At 48.4% G+C, this 24,303-nt stretch overlaps 1 protein-coding gene and 1 long non-coding RNA gene across 2 annotated transcripts in view; both read right to left on the minus strand.

Moving 5' to 3' along the window:
- The window catches only part of WDR82 (WD repeat domain 82), a 33,592-nt gene extending 24,259 nt beyond the window's left edge, over window positions 1-9,333 (minus strand). Inside the window, exon 1 of the mRNA XM_048856406.2 lies at window positions 8,806-9,333. Coding sequence (XP_048712363.1) covers window positions 8,806-8,966 — 161 coding nt within the window. The 5' untranslated portion in view covers window positions 8,967-9,333. The remainder of the gene's footprint in view (window positions 1-8,805) is intronic.
- Window positions 9,334-12,947: 3,614 nt separating this feature from the next.
- LOC142072747 (uncharacterized) lies at window positions 12,948-23,897 on the minus strand. The gene is made up of 2 exons (XR_012669304.1): window positions 20,115-23,897; window positions 12,948-15,438 (listed from the first exon to the last, which is right to left on the minus strand). It is a non-coding gene; the product is annotated as an uncharacterized LOC142072747 (long non-coding RNA).
- Between the last annotated feature and the right edge of the window lie 406 nt (window positions 23,898-24,303).

Below are 24,303 nucleotides of genomic sequence, written 5' to 3' on the forward strand. Positions count from 1 at the left end.
CAGAATTCCCCCAGGAGCAGAAGCGGGACTAGGAACAGTACCATCATGGACAGTCACAGTGACTGCTCATCAGCGCCAGCATTAGTGGAGGATGTACAATCAAGATGTAGATTTCAAAGCTAGTGGACACCATCCATATTATTAGGGTATTAGATTTTATTTGAATTTGAAATAACTTATAGTCTTAGTTTAGGCTCAGACAGGCGGGGGCAGTAACATTTTAATTTGTATGAAAGCAAAAAGACATACTACACATAAAACCAAGTGACATACTGAAAACAAGTATAAAAAGAATCCACACAAAGTAGTCCAAAACAGAACAACCAGAATGCAGAGAGATGCCATTCAACAATCACAGCAGCGACAATAGTTCATTTTAACTTCTTTGACAGAATAAAAGCACAGGCAAGTAACTTTTTTCTTGTCAAATAATCACACCACCTCTCCCTACTCATATGGGCTACCATTTTATTACACAGTACCACACCACCTCCACTCGGCTACTACTGCCCTCTTCATCCACTTCCCCTACAAGGCTGTGTTTTTTTTGTTTGTTTTTTTAACTCTAACCATCTTATGTATACCTTGCAGCCTACTTTGGTCATTCATACCACTCCACCCCTCACTGAATTCCTAAAAGCTCACCTCTACAATAAGATGCACAGCATAAGATTTGAGAAAATTCTTAAAAAAACAAACCTTAACACTTGAGATAATCAAGATGTGCTCATGCTTAAACCGAGCAACCACATGACCATATCTGTAACCCTACTCACTTCTTGTACCATCCACATGCTACTTTTGGTCACCCTTTCATGTCACATCAAAAGATCGAATTAGGGACCACATCTTTGTCTTCTGAGATGCTCCATGCTCAATTCTGGGCCCTATAACACACACACACACACACTATCTCTGGTATAATGCTATTAGCAGAAAAGCCACATCAGAAAGAGGCACTTTTTGAGACAGACTAAGTAAGTGCACCAGGATGTTTACCTTTTCCTGAAATAATTTTATTTAGGAATTATGGTTTGGCTCACTTTGATCTGAGTCTTATAGTAAATGACTCACGTCTTCCATCTACAGATGTTCTATTCCCAAAACACAATAATTTACATAGGATTAGTTATATATATTTTTTCTTATACCGAATCAGAAAGTGCATTTTTCAAGAGTTCTGTGAATTTATTTATTCCCATGATTGATGTTCTACTACATGCTCCAAGATTACAAGATGAATTTTATTCACTCATGAATCAAAATGGCTCGATTCTCATTGTCTAAATCCATATTTGCTCAGTTTCTGAAAACATCTACATTCACTGAATCATAGAACTGGAAGGGACCTCAAGAGGTCATCTAGTCCAGTCCCCTACACTCAAGGCAGGACTAAGTATTATCTAGACCATCCCTAACAGGCATTTGTCCAACCTGCTCTTAAAAATCCCCAATGATGGAGATTCTACAACCTCCACAGGCAATTTATTCCAGTGCTGAACCACTCTGATAATTAGCAAAAAGAAAAGGAGGACTAGTGGCACCTTAGAGCCTAACCAATTTATTTGCGCATAAACTTTCATGAGCTACATCCGATGAAGTGAGCTGTAGCTCACAAAAGCTTATGCTCAAATAAATTAGTCTGTCTATAAGGTGCCACTAGTACTCCTTTTCTTTTTGCGAATACAGACTAACACAGCTGCTACTCTGAAATCTGACAATTAGGAAGTTTTTCCTAATGCCCAACCTAAACCAACCTTGCTGCAATTTAAGCCATTGCTTCTTGTCCTATCCTGAGAGGTTAAGAACAATTTTGCTCCCTCCTCCTTGTAACAACCTTTTATGTACTTGAAAACTGTTATGTCTCCTTTCAGTCTTCTCTTTTCCAAACTAAACAAACCCTTTTTTTTCCCCCCAATCTTCCCTCATACATAATGTTTTCTAGACTTTTTGATCATTTTTGTTGCTCTTCTCTGGACTTCCTCCAATTTCTCCACATATTTCCTGAAATATGGCACCCAGAACTGGACACAATACTCCAGTTGAGGCCGAATCAGCGCCGAGTAGAGCAGAAGAATTACTTCTCGTGTCTTGCTTACAATACTCCTGTTAATACATCACAGAACGATGTTTGCTTTTTCTGTAACAGTGTTACACTGTTGACTCATATTTAGCGTGTGATCCACTATGACCCCCAGATCCCTTTCCACAGTACTTCTTCCTAAGCAGTACTTTCTCATTTTGTGTGTGCGCAACTGATTGTTCCTTCCTAAGTGGAGCACTCTGCATTTGTCCTTATTGAATTTCATCCTATTTACTTCAGACCATTTCTCCAGTTTGTCCAGATCATTTTGAATTATATTCCTATCCTCCAAAGCACTTGAAACCCCTCCCAGCTTGGTATCGCCCATAAACTCTATAAGTGTACTCTCTATGCCATTATCTAAATCATTGATGAAGATACTGAACAGAACCCGACTCAGAACCGATCCCTGCGGGACCCCACTCATTATGCCCTTCCCGTATGACCGTGAACCACTGATAACTACTCTCTGGGAACCATTTTCCAATCAGTTATACACCCACCTTATAGCAGCTCCATCTAGCTTGTATTTCCCTAGTTTGTTTATGAGAAGGTCATGTGAGACAGCATCAAAAGCCTTACTAAAGTTAAGATATACCACATCTACCATTTCCCCCCTATCCACGAGGCTTGTTACCCTGTCAAAGAAAGCTATCAGGTTGGTCTGACATGATTTGTTCTTGACAAATCCATGCTGACTTATTTATCATCTTATTAGCTTCTAGGTGTTTGCAAATTGATTGCTTAATTATTTGCTCCATTATCTTTCCAGGTACAGAAGTTAAGCTGACTGGTCTGTAATTCCCCGGATTGTCCTTATTTCCCTTTTTATAGATGAGCACTATATTTGCCTTTTTCCAATCTTCCGGAATGTCTCCCAACTTCCATAACTTTTCAAAGATAATTGCTAATGGCTCAGATATCTCCTCAGTCAGCTCCTCAAGTACAGTAACTCCTCACTTAAAGTTGTCCCGGTTAACGTTGTTTCGTTGTTACATTGCTGATCAATTAGGGAACATGCTCATTTAAAGTTGTGCAATGCTCCACTTTCTCCACAGCTGGCAGCCTCCCTACACTCCCCCCAACCACCTCCTGCCCACCAGTAGACCCCGCGGATCAGCACCTTCCCCCTCCCCTCCCAGCCTCCTGCCCGCAGCAATCATCTGGCTTGCGGCATTTAGGAGGGAGGGGAGGAGGAGCAAGGGCTCGGCATGCGGGCTCCCCCTCCCTCCTGAACACCACAAACCAGCTGATTGCCCCGGGAAGGAGGCGGGAGGAGAGCTTGCACACCAAGTCCTTGCTCCTCCCCCCTCCCTCCTAAACACCGCAAGCCAGCTGATTGCCCTGGACAGGAGGGAGGAGTGAGGACTCAGGGCATCTCCCTCCTGCCCACAGCAATCAGCTGGCTTGCGGCATTCAGCGGGGGAGGGGGGAGGAGCGAGAACGCAGCATGCGAAATAAAGGGGGAGAAGGTGGGGGGGGGAGAAGAGGTGGAGTGGGCGGGCTGAGGGTTGAGCCCCCTGCCCCTAGTGCTTGCAGAGTAGGGGAAGCTGCAGCTGCACAAAGTGCTTCTCCTAGCCTACAGCACCTTCAGTCTCCTTGCCTGCCTGATCTCCAGTGCCAGTGGGCTGTGACTGTGTAGGGTAAGGCAGGGGCACCTCCCAACAAATGATTGAAGCTGGCTTTCAAATCCTGAGTGATGACGATCCTGACAGGGAACCCAGCTCCAAAGTGATTAGGGGAGTTGGTCATCTAATGACTTGCTGTAAAGAAATTTACCAAGGAAAAAAAAAAAAAGGAAAGCAAAACACTCTTTAGATGTTTTTTCAAGTCCAGAAAGTTCAGCAAGAGGAGCAGCCGGACAATCCACCCTCTTCCACTCTCTGACCCCACCACCTCAACCAAGCTTCATACTCAGCAATGATGACTGTAGTATTAAATTGCTTGTTTAAAATGTATAATGCCTTTTGTCTGGCAAAAAAAATTTCACTGGAACCTAATGCCCCCATTTACATTAATTCTTATGGGGAAACTGGATTCACTTAACATCGTTTCACTTAAAGTCTCATTTTTCAGGAACATAACTACAACGTTAAGTGAGGAGTGACTGTACTCTAGGATGCATTTCGTCAGTTTCTGGTCACTTGCTGGAGGATTCTCTGCACCTTGAAGTCTTTAAACCATGATTTGAGGACTTCAGTAGCTCAGACATAAGTGATAGGTTTATTGCAGGAGTGGGTGGGTGAGATTCGGTGGCCTGCATTGTGCAGGAGGTCAAACAAGATGATCATAATGGTCCCTTCTGACCTTAATATATATAACTCTATGATTTGAAGATATTTAACTTCTCTAAGTAATTTTTGATTTGTTTTTCACTATTTTAGACTCTGATCCTACCTCATTTTCATTGGCATTCACTATGTTAGACATCCAATTGCCACCAACCTTCTTGGTGAGAACCAAAACAACAAATAGGTCATTAAGCACCTCTGCCATTTCCACATTTTCTGTTATTGTCTCCCCTCCCTCCCCGCCCATTGAGTAACAGGCCTACTCTGTCCTTGGTCTTCTTTGAAAACTCATGGCGAACGGGGGAAGTCCCGGATGACTGGAAAAAGGCTAATGTAGTGCCAATCTTTAAAAAAGGGAAGAAGGAGGATCCTGGGAACTACAGGCCAGTCAGCCTCACTTCAGTCCCTGGAAAAATCATGGAGCAGGTCCTCAAAGAATCAATCCTGAAGCACTTGCACGAGAGGAAAGTGATCAGGAACAGTCAGCATGGATTCACCAAGGGAAGGTCATGCCTGACTAATCTAATCGCCTTCTATGATGAGATTACTGGTTCTGTGGATGAAGGGAAAGCAGTGGATGTATTGCATCTTGACTTTAGCAAAGCTTTTGACACGGTCCCCCACAATATTCTTGTCAGCAAGTTAAAGAAGTATGGGCTGGATGAATGCACTATAAGGTGGGTAGAAAGTTGGCTAGATTGTCGGGCTCAACGGGTAGTGATCAATGGCTCCATGTCTAGTTGGCAGCCGGTGTCAAGTGGAGTGCCCCAGGGGTCGGTCCTGGGGCCGGTTTTGTTCAATATCTTCATAAATGATCTGGAGGATGGTGTGGATTGCACTCTCAGCAAATTTGCGGATGATACTAAACTGGGAGGAGTGGTAGATACGCTGGAGGGCAGGGATAGGATACAGAGGGACCTAGACAAATTGGAGGATTGGGCCAAAAGAAATCTGATGAGGTTCAATAAGGATAAGTGCAGGGTCCTGCACTTAGGACGGAAGAACCCAATGCACAGCTACAGACTAGGGACCGAATGGCTAGGCAGCAGTTCTGCAGAAAAGGACCTAGGGGTGACAGTGGACGAGAAGCTGGATATGAGTCAACAGTGTGTCCTTGTTGCCAAGAAGGCCAATGGCATTTTGGGATTTATAAGTAGGGGCATAGCGAGCAGATCGAGGGATGTGATCGTCCCCCTCTATTCGACATTGGTGAGGCCTCATCTGGAGTACTGTGTCCAGTTTTGGGCCCCACACTACAAGAAGGATGTGGATAAATTGGAGAGAGTCCAGCAAAGGGCAACAAAAATGATTAGGGGTCTGGAACACATGAGTTATGAGAAGAGGCTGAGGGAACTGGGATTGTTTAGCCTGCAGAAGAGAAGAATGAGGGGGGATTTGATAGCTGCTTTCAACTACCTGAGAGGTAGTTCCAGAGAGGAGGTTCTAGACTATTCTCAGTGGTGGAAGAGGACAGGACAAGGAGTAATGGTCTCAAGTTGCAGTGGCGGAGGTTCAGGTTGGATATTAGGAAAAACTTTTTCACTAGGAGGGTGGTGAAACACTGGAATGCGTTGCCTAAGGAGGAAGGAAGGAAGAAGGAATCTCCTTCCTTAGGAGTTTTTAAGGTCAGGCTTGACAAAGCCCTGGCTGGGATGATTTAATTGGGTATGGGTCCTGCTTTTGAGCAGGGGGTTGGACTAGATGACCTCCTGAGGTCCCTTCCAATCCTGATATTCTATGATTCCTCTTGCTTCTAATGTATTTGTAGAATGTTTTCTTGTTTCCTTTTATGTCCCAGCTAGTTTGATCTTGTTTTGTGCCTTGGCTTTTCTAATTTTGTCCCTACATACTTGTGTTATTTGTTTATATTCATCCTTTGTAATTTGACTGAGTTTCCACTTTTTGTAAGACTTTTTTTTTTAGTTTTTGATCATTGAAGATCTCCTGGTTAAGCCATAGTGGTCTCTTGCCATACTTCCTATCTTTCCTATGCAGTGGGATAGTTTGCTCTTGTCCCCTTAATAATGTCTCGGAAAAACTGCCAAATGTCTCCATTTGTTTTTCCCCTTAGACTTGCTTCCCATGGGATTTTACTTACCAGCTCCCTGAGTTTGCTGAAGTCTGCCTTCTTGAAATCCATGGTCTTTATTGTGCTGTTCTCCCTCCTACCATTCCTTAGAATCATGAATTCTACCATTTCATGATCACTTTTGCCCAAGTTGCCTTCCTTCCCCTTTCTAATTCTCAACCAGTTCCTCCCTATTTGTCAAAATCAAATCTAGAACAGCCTCCCCCCAGTAGCTTTCTCCACCTTCTGAGATAAAAAATGGTCTCCAATACATTCCAAGAATTTGTTGGATAATCTGTGCCCTGCTGTGTTATTTTCCCAACAGATGTCTGGGTAGTTGAAGTCCTCCCCCCAAGTCCAGTGCTTTGGATGATTTTGTTAGTTGTTTAAAAAAAGCCTCATCCACCTCTTCTTCCTGGTTTGGTGGTAGATCCCTACCATGACATCACCCTTGTTTTTTACCTCTTTTATCCTTACCCAGAGACCTACAACAAGTCTGTCTCTTATTTCTAGCTCAACCTCAGTCCAAGTGTATACATTTTTAATATACAAGGCAATACCTCCTCCCTTTTGTCCCCATCTTGCTCTATAGCAGAATCATAGATGTTTTAATTCTAGTTTGTAGGTAAAGATGTCAACTACTCAAAAGGGGTTCACACAAAGCACAGTAGAATCCCTTCTTCCTACATAATAGTGGCTATGTATTCTAGTGGAATGCCACAGTTTTTTAACTGCATCTGAAGAATTGAGTTTTTTACCCACAAAAGCTTATGCCCAAATAAATCTGTTTGTCTTTAAAGTGCCACCGGACTCCTCATTGTTTTTACAGTTTTTTAAAGTTACCAGCAGGACAGTGGGGTGGGAGGAGGTATTGTTTCATATTCTCTGTGTGTATATAAAGTCTGCTGCAGTTTCCACGGTATAACATCTGATGAAGTGAGCTGTAGCTCACGAAAGCTCATGCTCAAATAAATTGGTTAGTCTCTAAGGTGCCACAAGTACTCCTTTTCTTTTTGATCATGTACAGTATGCCATCTTCCACTATGGAATTAAAATATATTTAAAAGGTTACCTTTTAAAATGGCAAACTGTTCTAGATGCACATCAAAACAGTTTCCCATTTCATCCTGTTCATTTAAACCCAAACAGGGTATTTAACATGCCTAAATCAAATTTTTGCTCTCTAGCTTAGATTTTCAATGGAAATACTCATCAAGAAATGAGTCTGCGGCAATGAGTAGCTAACAATAGGCATATTCCTCAAAGGAAAAATCATGGCAACTCCACTGACTTCAAATTTGGACCCATATACATAGCTATACTTACAGATGAGTTATCCATCAATTTTATTAACCAAATCTAAAGTGAGAGAGCTTGAAAAATCCATTCATTTACCCACCAGTGAAAGCAAAGATTTCTGTGATCAGTGAAAAGTCCTGGGCCATCAATTAATAACAAATTTTAGCTCCTGTAAAACAAGATTCTAGTCTCCATAAGTGTGAAAATCACATTTGTAACCTTCCAAATATGAAGCAAAAGTCTTCCAGTCTATATCTACAATGCTACATTTAGGTGTGAATCACCACAGTTTCAGCTCCACCACAAGTAGTAACAGTGAAGGCTGTAGTGTAGATGGGACTCAGATGCTTTAATCACAGTGCCATGACAGAATGCAATAAAAATAATCTGTTCCAGCTCCATTTTCAAGTCATATTTTTTCTGGTGTTTTAGTTTTATACACTCATTTCATTTAAAAAAAAAGGCACCTATACTAGGTTCCCTAGTCTGCAGACACACAATTACAATATTTTCAGCTACTCCTCAGAGCTCTGCCAAGCAGCAGCACAACCAAACACATAAGAATCTCTGATCAACTTTACTTTTGCTATGAAGAACCTTGTGGACAGCAAAGTAACAAAAATGTCAGTTTCACTCAGCAGCTTCTACCTGGGGAAAACCTGAGCATCAGCAACACTGGGGAGGTTCTCCCCACACCTAGGTGGCTGTCTTCCCCACCCCCGGGTCTTTCACATCAGCCTTTAGCTGGCAGCTTTAGCGCCCTGGCTAGCAGATATACACTAAGCCCGTGCTATTCTCCGCCCTTCCTGAACCCGCGTTTTCTCCCTGACAGGCTCCTCACCTGGGAGAGCCGATAATCCCGGGGGATCGATCCCTCCTGCTCCACCCGCCCAGGCCCCCAGGGCAGCACCACCACGAGGCTAAGTACCAGCCACGGGCATGGGGGGGGGGTGCTGCAGTTGCACCTTCGCACGCCCATCACCACACACGGGCCACCCTCCCCACTCCGCTCACCCCCCACCCGCGGGCAGATCTCCCGCCCCCCCGGGCGGCCCGCCACTCACTTGCCCTCCTGGCAGTCGTAGAGCACGATGGAGTCGTCGTCGCTGCTGGAGATGACGGTCTCGCCGTTGGGGCTGAAGTCGAAGCAGTTTATCTTGTCCGAGTTCTCGCGGAAGACCTTGGCCACGCGGAAGCTCCGCAGCACGTTGTCCGTTAGCTTCATGCCGCGAGGGATGGGGCGGCGCGAGCGGGGCCTGAGGAGCCGGGCCTGGGCCCAGCGGGAGCCGGGCACGGAGGACGCCGGTGAACGTGAGAAGCCGGGCGGCGGCCTAGTGCCCGCGGGGCCTGCGAAGCAACGGAGAAGGGAAACCGGGCGGGGGCCTGAAGCGCGCGGGTCTCGGGTAAGGGCCGCGCGGCGCTAGCAGGCGGCTTCGGCACGGGCGGGCAGCGCCCTCAGGCGGGGTCGGCTCAGGCTGTGGAGAGGCGGCTCCTGCTCATTGTGTCCGCCATCTTCCTCCTACGGGGACAGACACTGCCGCTCACAGGGGAAAAAGGGGGCCGGCAGCGGGGCATTGTGGGGCGGACGAGGGGGCGGGGGGTCTTGTGGGAGAGCGGAGGAGCAGCGCATTGTGGGATTGGCGAAGCGCGAGGGCTGGAGAGGGGCAGTGCATTGTGGGACGCCGACGGGGAGGGGCGGCACTCGGAGAGGGAAGTGAAGGAGCAGTGCATTGTGGGATAGCGGAGGGGGACGTTACCCACCGCCGGCTGGCCCTGGCTGCCATTTTGTGTGTGGCAGCAGGACCGCGTTCTTCGCCGGCAGTAGCTGGGCCCGGGCCAGGAAGCCCCCTTTCGGCTCTATAAACTAGGCTACCAAGTCCCCCTCCCCCCCCTCCACACACACACCTTACAGCTAACCTATCAAGCTTGCCCTTCTGTCTCAGCTGCTCAGCCCTCTTCCTGCCCCATAAACTAGGACCCGAGCCCCTTCCCCTGCCACATACACACTACAAACTAAGCCACCAAGGTCCCAACCCATGGCCACTAAGCCCGCTCCCTTCCCCATAAACTGGGCCACCAACCTCCTGACCCCCCCTACAAATTGGACCACTAAGGCCAACTACTACCTCACAACCGTGGGCCACAGAGCTCCTGTCCCACCCCAGGCCCTCAAGGCAGTCACATTCAGTTCACCTTCCCTGTCTCCGACCTCAGACATTCTCGTGGGGGCTCCTGCGGGGCCTGGGGCAAATTGCCCCACTTGCTCCCCCTTCTGGGTGGCTCTGGTCACCTTGCAGCCCCATCCACTAAGCCTTCCATCTCTCTCACCAGCAGGAGTTGGTTCAATAGAGGATATTACCTCAGCTACCTTGTCTCTGAAACTCAGGAGTCAGACATGTTTGCTGCCTTAGAAAAGTCTCTTAGGCCTCCAGATAGCCACTGATTTTGGGGGACCTGGATGAAGTCAGTGGAAGCTGCAGAGGCTTAGCACCTCTAGAAAGGTTTCAGAGTAACAGCTGTGTTAGTCTGTCTTTGCAAAAAGAAAAGGAGTACTTGTGGCACCTTAGAGACTAACCAATTTATTTGAGCATGAGCTTTCGTGAGCTACAGCTCACTTCATCGGATGCAACAGGGAGCTGTAGCTCACGAAAGCTCATGCTCAAATAAATTGGTTAGTCTCTAAGGTGCCACAAGTACTCCTTTTCTTTTCACCTCTAGAAATTAATCCCCTGGGTTCTGAAGTCAGAATCGCATAGGCACCCTTCTTTAGGAAAAATTGGCCATTTCTGTAGCTCAGTTTCCATCTCTGTAAAATGGGCCTAATGATAGCAATTCCCCTTTGTAAAGCACTCTGAGAGCTACAGCTGAAAAGGACAAGTAGTTATACTTTAAATTAGTGCTCAGTTTAATTTGTAATCTACCCTAGTACAGTAGGGTTTTATGCTTTCTAATTTGGTAAAATTCAGACATTCAGTCTGCTTTTATTTTCCAACTAATGATTTAAGGGGGGGGGGGGGCAGGAGGGGATAGGGGACTTCAAACTACTGGCCTGATGTCATTCTTGCTTACTTTAGGGTAACAGGTAAAGGAAGGAAAAGGCTTCACACTACTGGCATGATGTCATTTCCAGCCACCATGTTGGAAGCTGGCAAGACTGAAGCATGAAGTTTCTTCTGAGGTTAGGATGTTCCCTATCCTTGACATATATGTACAAAATCTTCTGGGCTATGTGATCTTTACAGACTAATGGCTTCATTCACTCTATTTACCTTCTCCTTTACAGAAAAGATATAGAGCATTTGCCTTTTTCCTAGGGCCTGATCCAAAGCCCACTGTGGTCTTGGATAATGCTCCTAGTGCTTCCATGACAGATATCACAGTCATGATGCAACATAGTGATACCATGGAAAAACAAAATCACTTCCTAATGTAATGTTGTGCTCATCATGTGACATACTCAAGATGTGATGACACTTTTCTGGCCTGACACGCTTTTTAGGACATGCAAAATGGCATTGCAATCAGGATGTGTGATTGTGTGGGTAAAATAGCTACAAAATTAGAACTGTTAGCACTGGCATCTGCAAACACTGAAAGAGCCGCTCAAACTGTCCAGAAAACCACAACAAAATCTTTGTCTACAGAAAACACACATTCTGAGTTTTAGGAATTTCATCCCCATCGCTTTCTTGACTGGGGTCATTTGTATGAAAACCAGGCATTTGCAGTGTGGTTCAGACCCACAACCTTTATCACACTTTCAGTAGGGCTATTTAAATACCGTTACAAATGTAGAACTGCTTCCTCTTCCAGTCTTCTTCCATCATCTCTAAAATAAGTAGAACCACATTCTAATTTCTCCTCAGTTCTACGTTAATGCAAGTTCATGGATTTCAGGAGGTTAGAAAAATATAAAATAGAAACAGTACAACTTCCTAATCTCAAACATTGGAAGCAGGAAATAGAAGAGGAGTCTTTTTGATCAAATTAAATAGTCTTATTGTGTTGACTTCAGGTAGATGTTTCAGAGTGGAATGTATTAGGAGTTTCAAAGGGGGAGAATTGACTAGAAGTCTAAAGGAGGATTATTATTTATATTGCAGTAGCAAGCAGGGGCCTTGGTCATGGATTAGGCCCCCTCTGTGCTTGGCATTGTACAAATAACAATGAGGCCCCATCCCAAAGATATTACAATGTAAGTATAAAGAGGAAATTGTGTCAGCCAAGACAGTATTTATTTCCCATCTGCAGCCCTTTTATTACAATATTGTTAGTTAACCAATGTAGAAGCAATGGTGATGTCATAGAGATTTATGACTATAGTGGGGATGAGCAGCAGGAATATAAAAGGATCCTTAAAGAAGCAAAAATCTAAGCTTCGTGTAAATATCCCTATAAACAGTACACTGGAATATATATATGTCAGCAGGAGAATGGTTTCAACTGAAACATTTTTTCAGAGATTTCCACAAGGCTGCAGCACTTTAACAGCAAATCCTCTATGTGTTTGCAAGAGGACTGTGTATTTAAAGCCCATAATACAGCCAATTAGTTTGGGGTTTGTATGTGTTTTATGTTTTGTTTTTTTTTATATTTCGGGAAGATATTCAGGTGGCCTAACAATAGGTCATAGGTTCTCAACTTTTGTCTTTCTGAGCCCCCCCATCCCTGCACATGCTATAAAAGTTCTGGGGCAGGGGAGCCTCAGGACTTCATCTGCAGAGGGACCTTGAGGTTCTAGGCTTCAAGTGGCAGGGGGCGCATTCAGGCTTCAGCCACAGGGTACCAGGGCTCCGAGCTTTCTGCCCTGGTTTGCGGACCCCCGGTTGAAAATCACTGTGTAACAGGGTTCACAACCCGCCCCTCTTGCTGGGACCCGCTTGCTCTCCACAATAAGGCTCAGAGAGGCGCAACACCCGTGTCTTTATTTACTTAAGGTTGTCCCACCACCAGTGTCCATCTACATACAAGCTTTACAGGCAGTCAGCCTTTAGCTAAGAGGCCTCCAGCTCCCTCCCTGACTGACTTCTCCCTTGCTGCCCCCTGCCTTCTGGTTCCCTCCCAGCCTCTATAGCCCTTGGCTTGTCAAGTTAGCAGGTGTTGCCAATCCTCAGGCTGGTGTTACCGGCACCCAGTGCCGAGAGGCCGAACAACAGCTTGAGTTGGTTCGTTACCCGGTGCGCTACACCAAATTATCACAACGGGGTGGAGAAGCAGAAAAGTTTATTTGAAGCTTCAAATAGGTACAGGGAGATTTGACTCTCAAATCCTGTACACAGAGCAGGAAGTTACACAGGCTTTTATACATCCTTTTCCCCAGCATACTTATCCAATAGCAAGCTGCCCCAAGTATCCATATAGCCAGCCAGTCCAGTTCCCAGCTAGTTCCCTGGTTCTCTGTATCATTTGTTAAACTATACATAAAGCTGCTTTATTCAGCATTGTTCTTCCATATCTGCCCTGTTTGGCCTTGCTTAGTTTCAGGCAGTCTGACTCTGCAGCATATTGTTGCAGATCCTCAGCATAACTGCTGTGTGTGCCTCCAGGCTGGGGGGCCAAGGACACTTGGGCCTAGTACGCAGAGCTGCTGCGAGTGCCTCCAGGCGGGAGGGGGGGCCAAGGACACCTGGGCCTAGTGCGAGGGGGCTTCATCGACACTCGTGGTCTTCCATCCCCTCGAGTTACCTAGTGGCCATGCCTCAGTGTCCCCAACAACTCCCCCCTTTGAGAACACTCAACAACCTTGGCTCTGAGTTTTCTCACTTGGGCTACTTATTTCTTTACAATAGGACTTTGCATAAGCACTTTGTGATAGCCCTGAAAAGAATGACTTATTAACTTTTGCAAAAGGGCCCTAACACATGATACTGTACAGCATAATATCAATAATACAAGCAATACAGGAAAGAGAATTTTCAATAGCAGGCTAAATAAACCACCAAGCCAAGACGACAAACCCCAGCCTGAAAACAAGGTTTGCAACCAATCGTTCTCTGGGGCAATATAGGCAACCTGTGCTCCGGCTCGGGCATGGGCCTCAGCCTGTACCACCTTTTCATAGATCTCATAACTGCTCTCATTTACATATACACAACATCGGGGCCCAACGAGGGCACAAACCCCTCCTTGGGATGCCAAGAGATAGTCCAAAGCCAGCCTGTTTTGGAGGGAAAACATCCTGAGCTGCTGTACCTCTTTATTTAATGTTTTTACTGCTGACCCTAAATCACTAACCGAGTCCTCTAACTCTAAGGCCACTTTCTCAAGTACCATTTGCAGCCTTATAGTATAGTGGCCTATGCATGCCATGGCTGGTCCAGAAACTAGTGGCGCTATTCCCAGTACAGAGCACCCTACAAGCTTCTCGGTTGTGAGGGGATTCTTCATATTGCCCTCCAATGCCTTAGTCAGTCGCCGCAGGGTCTTTTCTTGTGACTCAACAGAGGTGTCTCGGGCATTTCTAATCTTTCCTTTGGGCAGTGTGGCAGTTATGGAAAGATGAGGAACTCCATGAGCTATATAACAGCTACCTGTCCAGTTGGCTGGCAGCACCTTGTAAGCCTTTCGGCCACATACAAAATAGTGACCCTGTAGGGCCCAGTAAGGACTGTTTCTTAAGGGGATTCCTGGGATATTTAAGGCTGCTTTGGCTACTTTTTTAAACAATTTATATGCCCCTAAGGGGGCATCTTATTTTTTTGATTGGGTACAAGTGGGGGCGTTTCTAATTGTGCTGTTCAAATTACACTCGCCATAGAGACCACTACAAACCCACCATTGGCTTGCTACGTTGGAGATGTTAACTGGACGGCAAGTTACATTTCCAAACCCCTCTTCTGTGGTAAGATTATTTGTAAGAGTTTCCCTAAAAGGGGAGGAACCATTACACCCACACTGTTGGCCTCCCCTGTTGGTCTTTATCCAATACCCATCAGCCCACTGTGTAATAACACAGGAGCTTTTTCCCACAGGACGCCCATAGTGATCAGATTGGTTTCGGGTAAAACATAGCACTCCCTCACTGAATACTGCAACTGAATACTCCTGGTCCTGATAAGTGGCTTGCTGTAAAGAGGTCTTATTCCAGAACGGTGAATCCGTTCTTTCCTGCTCTTTGGTGGTGGCTATTTCTGGTAGGGTCAGGGGCAGCATGTCAAGGGGCATTCCCATTTTGGGGGACAGTGGAGTTGGAGCACAAACCCAGCAATCAGTCTGGTTTGTTAAAGTAGCAACATGGTGCGCAAGCGAAACAAAAGAGTTATGCTCCCAATATGCACAGTTTGGAAATACCAATACAGAGAATAACAATGTTACCCAATTAATTATCACCAGAGTCTTCCCAACCCAGGGTCTCCAGTACCTGGGTGGGCCCATTTTAGCATTAAGGTGCCCGCTATTTGTGTCTTTTAAACAGTAGCTTTAGCCTGAGATAGTCACTGGATGAGGAGTCAGCAGTTTGGACGGTCCACTGTTCTGCGGACAAGGGGGCGGGTACTGCCTTCAGATGAGAGTGATGGATCCAGTTCTTGTGTCCCTCGATCTTTGCCACTGTATGGGAGATCAGCAGGACGGTATAGGGTCCTTTCCACTTTTCCTGGAGAGGCTCGTCTTTCCAGGTGCGAACAAGCACAGAGTCACCGGGCTGTAAGGAGTGGACGGGAGTGTCCAAGGGGAGAGGCTGGGAATCCTTGGTATACCTGTGAAGAGACAAGAGAACAGCAGACAGGGAACACATATACTGTGACAAAAAACCATTACCCTGACAGAACCGGGATGCCATTCATAGGCCATGCCCTTCCACACATAATTTCAAAGGGACTGAGCCCTAATCTACCCTTTGGGAGAACGCGGATACGGAGTAGGACGAGGGGCAAAGCATCAGGCCATCGCAGTGAGGCTTCTTGGCACACTTTTGAGAGATGTCATTTAAGAGTCTGATTGGTACGCTCCACTACCCCACTGGCTTGCGGTCTCCAGGGCGTATGGAGTTTCCAGGGGATCTGTAAGGCAGGTGAGATGCTTTGAATGATTTTTGGCATGAAGTGTGTCCCGTTGTCAGATTCCATCCACAGGGCGAGTCCAAAGCGAGGAATGATCTCCTTAACAAACTTGAGGGCCACTGTTCTGGCAGTGCAGTTACGGCATGGGAAGGCTTCTGGCCATCCATCCGCTGAACCGATCCACTATGACAAGGAGATATTTGAACCTTTGGGTCCGGGGAAACTCAGTAAAATCTATTTGCCACACTTGTCCAGGGCCCGGAGTGGGTTCTAGGGCAGCTGGTGGCACAGGATGTCCCGGTCGGGGGTTATTCTTTTGGCAGACTAAGCAGTCCACTTGTACCTGGGCAGACAGGGGTCGGAGTCTGGAAGTGATAAAGTATTTTCCCATTAGTTGGATAAGTGCTTCCCTGCCAGCATGAGTGGTTTGATGTAGTTTCTGCAGCACTGGCCGGATTAGGCCCTTTGGTAAGAGGACCTTCCCTTCTGGGGAATGGAGCCATCCCTCCTTTTCCCAGAGACCGAGTTTGTCAGTTAGCTGTCTCTCCTCCCCAGAGTACTGAGGGGTTGGAAGCTCCCCTACTGATGGGATAAGGGCATGCATATGGGTGTTCTCAGTCTGAGGGGATGGCAGGGTGGCAGCATTCTTAGCCTCTCTATCTGCCCGGGCATTACCTCTGGCCACATCTTGATCCTCCCTTTGATGGGCTTTACAGTGTACCACCGCCACTTCCGAGGGAAGTTGTACGGCTTCTAGGAGCCGGAGGATTTGGGGCCCGTACTTGACTGGGGAGCCTTGGGCTGTCAGCATTCCCCTTTGCTTTCATAGGCCAGCATGAGCATGCAGCACACCAAAAGCATACTTTGAATCAGTAAAAATGTTGACCCGCTTTCCTTTTGACAGTTCAAGTGCACGGGTCAGGGCTATTAGTTCGGCAAGCTGGGCAGAGGTCCCAGCAGGCAAACCTTCAGCTTCCACAGTGTCATGGAGCATCACAACAGCATAACCCGCCCTCCTTTGCCCATCTATTACAGTACTGCTACTCATAATCTGCAATTGGGAGGGGTACATCCTTTAAATCCGGACAGCTGGAGTACTGGACATCTATGATCTCTAAACAGTCATGTTTCTGTTCCTCTGTTTCTGGGAAGAGAGTGGCTGGGTTAAGGGAGGGGCAAGGCTGTAAGGTGACTTCAGAGTTCTCTAACAGCTTAGCCTGGTACCGAGCAATCCAAGCCTGGGTGAGCCAAAGCCCTCCCTTTGCATCCAATAAGGCTTGGACCATATGGGGAGTATATATTTGCATAACCCCTCCCAATGTTAGCTTCTCGGCTTCCTCAAGCACGAGGGCAGTAGCTGCGACCACCGATAAACATGCCGGCCAACCCTTTGCAACCTGATCCAATTGCTTAGACAAATAAGCCACCGGACATCTCCATGCTCCTAACAGCTGTGTGAGCACTCCTAGGGCCACCCCCCTTCGTTCATGTACATACAACTGAAACGGCTTAGAGAGATCCGGCAGGCCCAGAGCCAGGACTTCCATCAATTTTCTTTTCAGGATTTTAAATGCCCTGTCAGCCTCTGGGGTCCAATAGAAGGGGTCATGATCTGCTCCTTTTACACAGTCGTACAGGGGTTTAGCCCACAGTCCAAACTCTGGGATCCATATCCTGCAAAAGCCTGCCATACCCAGAAATGCCCTGAGCCGCTTACGGTTACTTGGGGTAGGAACTTGACAGATAGCTTCCTTTCTTTCGCTTGAAAGCTGACGCTCCCCTTGCCATATGTGAAACCCGAGGTATCGTATCTCTGGGAGGGCAATTTGAGCCTTACTCCGTGCTACCCGATATCCCCGGAGTCCAATAAAATTCAGGAGGCTCATGGTGGCTTTAAGGCAGGGGATTTGGCCCACAGTGGCAATTAACAAATCATCTACATACTGCAGAAGGAGGGCCTCCTCATTATCCCACTCCTCTAGGTCCCTGGCCAGAGCCTGCCCAAAGAGGGTGGGGGAGTTTTTAAAATCGCTGGGCCAACACTGTCCAGCAAAGTTGCTTTTTAACCCTTTTTCGGTCCTCCCACTCAAAGGAGAAGATCTCCTGTGACGGGGTGGCAACTGGGATGGTAAAGAAAGCATCTTTCAGATCAAGGACTGAAAAATGGGTATACTGTCCCCCTATAGAAGCCAATAAGGTATATGGGTTAGGACAAGAGGGTGCAGAGTCTTAACCCATTCATTGACTGCCCTTAGGTCCTGTACCAGCGGATACGTGCCATCAGGCTTCTGTACGGGTAGAATGGGAGTGTTCCAGGCTGACTGACATTCCCGGAGAATACCATACATTAGGAATCGATCTATAGTTTCCTGTAAACCTTCTCTGGCTTCCCTCTTGATTGGATACCGTTTTACTTGCACTGGGCCTTTCCCTGGTATGAGCTGAATAGTAATGGGGGTCTGGTGGGTGGCCTTTCCTGGAATCCCTGATGCCCACACGAGGGGGTACACCTGGTCTTCCTACGGGCTCCATTCTGGGGCTTGCATGGCTGAGGGCTCAACTGCAAGGGTCATGATCCATGCATTCTCAGGGGGTAAGGTAAAGGTTATTTTGTCCTCAGTAAAATGCAGGGTGGCACCGAGGCGACAAAGTAGATCCCGTCCCAGCAGAGGTGTTGGATACTCAGGGAGGTATACCAGCTTGTGGGATATAGTCCTGTTTCCCAAAGCACATTCCGCTGGGGCATACACTGGGCACTTGGTGTCCCTGCCTGTGGCTCCCACCACCGTAAGGGAATCTGCTACTGGCAACTGAAGAGGCTGATTTACAGCAGTTTGGGCCGCTCCAGGGTCCACTAAAAAATCTATTTCTGAACTTCCCACCCACATCTTTACTCAGGGTTCCGGGGGTAGGGTGGTCCGTCTCCCCTGACACCTCTATTCCTGCTCCGCCATCGCCATCATAGGGGAACCCCCCTTTTCTTTCCTCTTTGGGCACTCATTTTTCCTGTGTCCCTCCTGTCGACACAGGGCACACTGGTTGCGACCCAGTCGTCTCTCCTGCGGGCCCGGACGGTCGCGTCCACGGCCCCTTCCTCCCCGGCAACTTCTCTTAGCGTTGGCCTGTACCGCTGTTACCATCAATCTCACTTGCTTTCTCTCCTTCTCTGTCTCTCTCAGCCTATAAGCTCGGTTTGCAGTCTCTAAGATTTGTGCCATGGTCATGCCCATTAAATCCTCCTTTTTTTGTAACTTTCTCTTAATATCAGGGGCTGCTCTGCTCGTAAAAATTCCCTTAATAATTGACTCAGTTGCCTGATCATCGGGGTCTGCATTAGTGTTCTGTAGAATGGTGTCCCGAATATGCTGTAGAAAGGCCCCTGGGCTTTCTTTTAAATCCTGCATTACTTCATATGGCTTTGCCCAATTATTATGTCGGACAGCCGAGTGACGGAGTCCATGCAAAAGCAACTCCTTATAGGAGGTAAGGCGGGTCATATCCCTTTGATCATTTGGATCCCACCTGGGGTCTGCTCGGGGGACTTGTGCATCCGGGTCAGGGACATTAATACGATCCCGGTCGTACCGTCTCTGCACCTCCTCCCTTGCCTTGGACACAATCTGTTGTCTTTCAACCTCAGACAATAGGGTTCACAGGAGGATGTTACAATCATCCCAGTCCGGCTTCTGACTACTGAGGCACCCCTCAAAGACTGATATAAACCTGCTTGGGTTGGTGGAAAACTCTTCTGCCTGTGCTTTGAAAGCAGCCAAATCCACAGGATTAAAGGGCACATGAGTATAAACCTGCATAGTCGTGGCCGGACGCATGTCCGATCCAGACCGGGCGACTTTAGTTTCGGTGATTAAGGAGTATAGGCCAATCATTGGGGACTTAGAAGGTGTGGGTGTAGGGGCTGAAGGGGACACCAGCTCTGCCATTACAGTGGGGGTGGGGATCTGGGGACTAACATTAGCTGCTACCGAACCAGTCGGAGTCAGATTACAGCGCTGTAAAATATCTGGTCGAGTACATAAAGTCAGAAACAAATGTGCATACATATGTTTATTCCATTTCCTTGTTCTCTGACAGAACAGGAGTAACTGAAGGATCATGTTGTAATTAATTGACCCTCCTGGTGGCCACCACTCCTTGTCCTCTAGTTGATATTGAGGCCAGTCAACTGTACAGAATCGTTTTAATTGGCTCTTAGTCATCGGATCCGCACCAAATATCTTCCAGTTTGCTAGAATGCACTCTAGGGGCGTACACCGTGCCCTAATCCCTGAGCTCTGTCCCATACCTACAGGGTAACTCTGGGCATCCCCAGGTTCCAACAGAGCATACAATCCGGATTTCAAAAAGGTTCCTACCTTATCCAAGGGACCAGTTCTTCACCGTTGTCCACCACAGCTGCTTCTCCACTATATGAGTGCGTTGCACCGTTGTGCCCTTCGGGGTCGATCAAATCGCGTCTTCTCCGAGGCCCCGGTGAACTCACCGGTGCGCACTGGGCGTCGGTTCTCGCCGCAATCCTCGACCTCCAGGAAGGGTCTGGGCAAGGCTAAATTGCAGCCTCGTCGCTCACCCAGGGACACCAAAAGCTGTTACCGGCACTCAGTGCCGAGAGGCTGAACAACAGCTTGAGTTGGTTCGTTACCCGGTGTGCTACACCCAATTATCACAATGGGGTGGAGAAGCAGAAAAGTTTATTTGAAGCTTCAAATAGGTACAGGGAGATTTGACTCTCAAATCCTGTACACAGAGCAGGAAGTTACACAGGCTTTTATACATCCTTTTTCCCAGCATACTTATCCAATAGCAAGCTGCCCCAAGTATCCATATAGCCAGCCAGTCCAGTTCCCAGCTAGTTCCCTGGTTCTCTGTATCATTTGTTAAACTATACATAAAGCTGCTTTATTCAGCATTGTTCTTCCATATCTGCCCTGTTTGGCCTTGCTTAGTTTCAGGCAGTCTGACTCTGCAGCATATTGTTGCAGATCCTCAGCATAACTGCTGTGTGTGCCTCCAGGCTGGGGGGCCAAGGACACTTGGGCCTAGTACGCAGAGCTGCTGCGAGTGCCTCCAGGCGGGAGGGGGGGCCAAGGACACCTGGGCCTAGTGCGAGGGGGCTTCATCGACACTCGTGGTCTTCCATCCCCTCGAGTTACCTAGTGGCCATGCCCCAGTGTCCCCAACACAGGTATCAGGCCTTTTCTGTCAGCCCCAATCTGCTTCCCTTGATTGGAGCTGACTGGGCAGGGGCTAATTAGGTGTTTTTGCACCAGCACCCCGCTACATACCTCCCCCCTTAAGCCGATGCCAGGCCTGCTCTTGCTCGGCCCCGCTTTTCTTGGCTTGGGGTTTTACTCTGGAGATGGCCTCCCTGCCCATCTGGGTGGTCCCCGGGCTCAACCCTTTGGGATTTTGGCATGCCCCACCCACAAAAGGTGCATTGGGTAGGGGGTGGGCCACTCCACAAGTCCACCTCTCCCCAGAAGTCATCACATCAGTCACAACCTTGGGCAGGTTGCCCCGGCCGTTCTCTTTCCTTCCCTAGTTGGGGAGATGGATCGGCACCAACTGACCCAAGGCTGCCACGTATCGCCGGTTCTGGGCCTCTGCCTATTGGAGTTTGAGCCTCCCCCTTTTGGGTTCCTATTCTCTGAACTTCCTTCGGCTTTTCTTCCTCTATCACGGGGATTCCCTCCCCTGGATGGTCCCGTCCTGGGACCTTCTGTTCCCTCTTCGGTCCCCTATCCTGGCTGTATTGTCTAGGGTTCCTATCATTTTCCTCTTGAGGGTGTGGGGGCTCCCCTTTCTCAAGATCCACCCCCGGTGGGGCCTTGCCCCCTCCCTCCAGGTTCTTCCCTCTTGCTTTCTCTGTTGGTCTCCTCCCCGTGCCTTCTTTCCCTTTTGGAGCAGGGTTCCAGTCCAACCCCAGTACCATAGGGTAGGGCAACCCCACTATTACCCCTCACCTACTTCCAGGCAGACCTTCCCTGCACCTCCAGGGGTACCTGGGCCACGGGACAATACTCCCCATCCCCGTGAATGCACTCCTCCACCATCCTTTCTCCAGGGATAAGCCAATGTGGCTTTACCAAGCGCTGCTGTATGAGGGAGCGGGCTGAGGCCGTATCCACTAGACACCTCTGGGGCTTTCTTCCCACCCGCACAGGGATAGTGGCTATCCCACGCCTCTTCTTCCGCCTCCCAACCTTGGTCCAGCCACAGAATTCAGTAGCCCCACAGTCCATCACCAGGCAGTAACGGCTCTTATGCCCCAGCTGTCCACAGCGCCAGCATACAAGCTGTCCTGGGCAGGTAGGGGTTCCCTTGTGCTCCTCCCATCTCTTGTCTACCGGCTTCCCAGCACGATGCTCTCAGGGTTTCTTGCCTCCCTCTGTGTCACGCAGGGTCCAATGCTCCCTCAGGGGGAAGTCTGCCTCTGCATATTCCTCCGTCCTTTTGACGGCAGCTTCTACAGTGCCAGGCTGATGTCGCTGCACACAGACCTGCATGCTATCAGGGAGGCACTGCACAAACTGTTTGAGGATCACCTGATCCATAACCTGCCCCACTGTTTGGGCGTCGGGCCTCAACCACCGCATTGCCCAGTCTGTCAATTTCTGGGCAAAGGCCCAGGGCTACACGCTCCCGGCTCACTGGGCTGCCCGAAACTTTTGCCGGTATTTTTCTGACGAAAGCCCCAGGCCATCCAAGATGGCTGCCTTCGCAGTGTCATAATCTCTAGCCAGGGCATCTGTCAGAGCCATATACGCTGCTTGCGCCTCCCCAGCAAGATATGGCTAGCCCCAGGGCCCATGTTGTCCTGTCCCATCCCATGCCCAGGACCACCTGCTCAAAGGTACCCAAAAAGGCATCAGGGTCATCCCCCAGGGCCATCTTACAGAGGTGGAGGCCCAGGGGGCGAGAGCCATCTCGCCCCACAGGACTCACCAGTTTTAGCAGGAGCTACTGCTGCACCACTGCACGTTCTTTATTAAAGTCCTGCAAAGTCCGTTGTTGCTTGGCCTGCCAAGCCAGTAAAGCTTGCCTCTCTGGCTGGTGGGACTGCTGAGAGGCCTGCAGTGTCTTCTGCATCTCCCAGTGTTGCTCCGTGAACCACTGCAGAGTGCCCTCCATCTCCAAGTCACCAAACTGTGTCTCTGGAGAAGGATCCTGGACAAGCCCCCATGTGTAACAGGGTTCACAACCCACCCCTCTTCCTGGGGCCCGCTTGCTCTCCCCAGTAAGGCTCAGAGAGGCTTCAGGATTGTGCAACAACTGTGTCTTTATTTACTTAAGGTTGGCCCACCATCAGTGTCCATCTATATACAAACTTTACAGGCAGAGTCAGCCTTCAGCTAGAAGGCCTCCAGCTCCCTCCCTGACTAACTTCTCCCTGACTGTCCAATGCCGTCTGGTTCCCTCCCAGCCTTTATAGCCCTTGGCTTCTCAGATTAGCAGGTGTTGCCAATCCTCAGGCCGGCATCAGGCCTTTTCCATCAGCCCCAATCTGCTTCCCTTGATTGGAGCTGACCAGGCAGGGGCTAATTAGGTGTTTTTGCACCAGCACCCCACTACACACTGTCATAGGTAACATGGTCTTCACCCTATATTTCCACCACCTTGAAACCTGATCTTGTCATTCTTGTGTTGTTTCAGTTGCAAAAGGACTGCGGGGGGAGAGGAGGGAAATGAACACACACACGAAGAAATGTAAATACAAGCAGAACCCCATTTATCTTATCTAACTGAGACCAGGGCCAGATCAGATCATTAAAAAATTGGATAATTCAGAGAATGGGAAAGTGCGAGGCTGCATCACCATCTAGCGGCCATAGGAGAGATCTTCCGCTTCTGGACCTGCATGCTACTAAATCTCTTCAAACATCCCTACCACACATATTTTTCTTGAACATCCTCTTCTTGGCACATGGTTTTGTTTCACCTTTAGAGCATTATTGCCCCCCTGTGGCCAAAGACATTTTGGGAAGTATTGCCAAAGGACTATTAATTTTTTAGCATCCAAAAACACACAACATGCACTGAAGAGCTTACAATCTAAGGCAGGGGTGGGCAAACTTTTTGGCCCAAGGGCCACATCTGGGAATAGAAATTGTATGGCGGGCCATGAATGCTCACAAAATTGGGGTGCCGGAGGGGGGGAGGGCTCTGGTTGGGGGTGCAGGCTCAGGGGTGGGGCTGGGGGTGAGGAGTTTGGGGTGTAGGAGGATGCCCTGGGCTGGGTCAGAGGGGTTCAGAGGGCAGCAGGGGGATCAGGACTGGGGCAGAGGGTTGGAGTGTGGGAAGGGATGCAGGCTCCAGCTGGGGGTGAGGGCTCTGGGATGGGGATGAGAGGTTTGGGGTACAGGAGGGTGCTTCAGGCTGGGATTGAGGGGTTTGGAGGGCAGGAGGAGGATCAGGACTGGGGCAGGGGATTGAGGAGTTGGAGGAGGCTCAGGGGTGGCGCTTACCTCAAGCGGCTCCTGGAAGCAGCAGCATGGTCCACCTCTGGCTCTTATGCGAAGGCATAGCCAGGCAGCTCTATATGCT

This window comes from Caretta caretta, chromosome 7, assembly GCF_965140235.1.
Source record: "Caretta caretta isolate rCarCar2 chromosome 7, rCarCar1.hap1, whole genome shotgun sequence".
Lineage (NCBI taxonomy): Eukaryota > Metazoa > Chordata > Testudines > Cheloniidae > Caretta > Caretta caretta.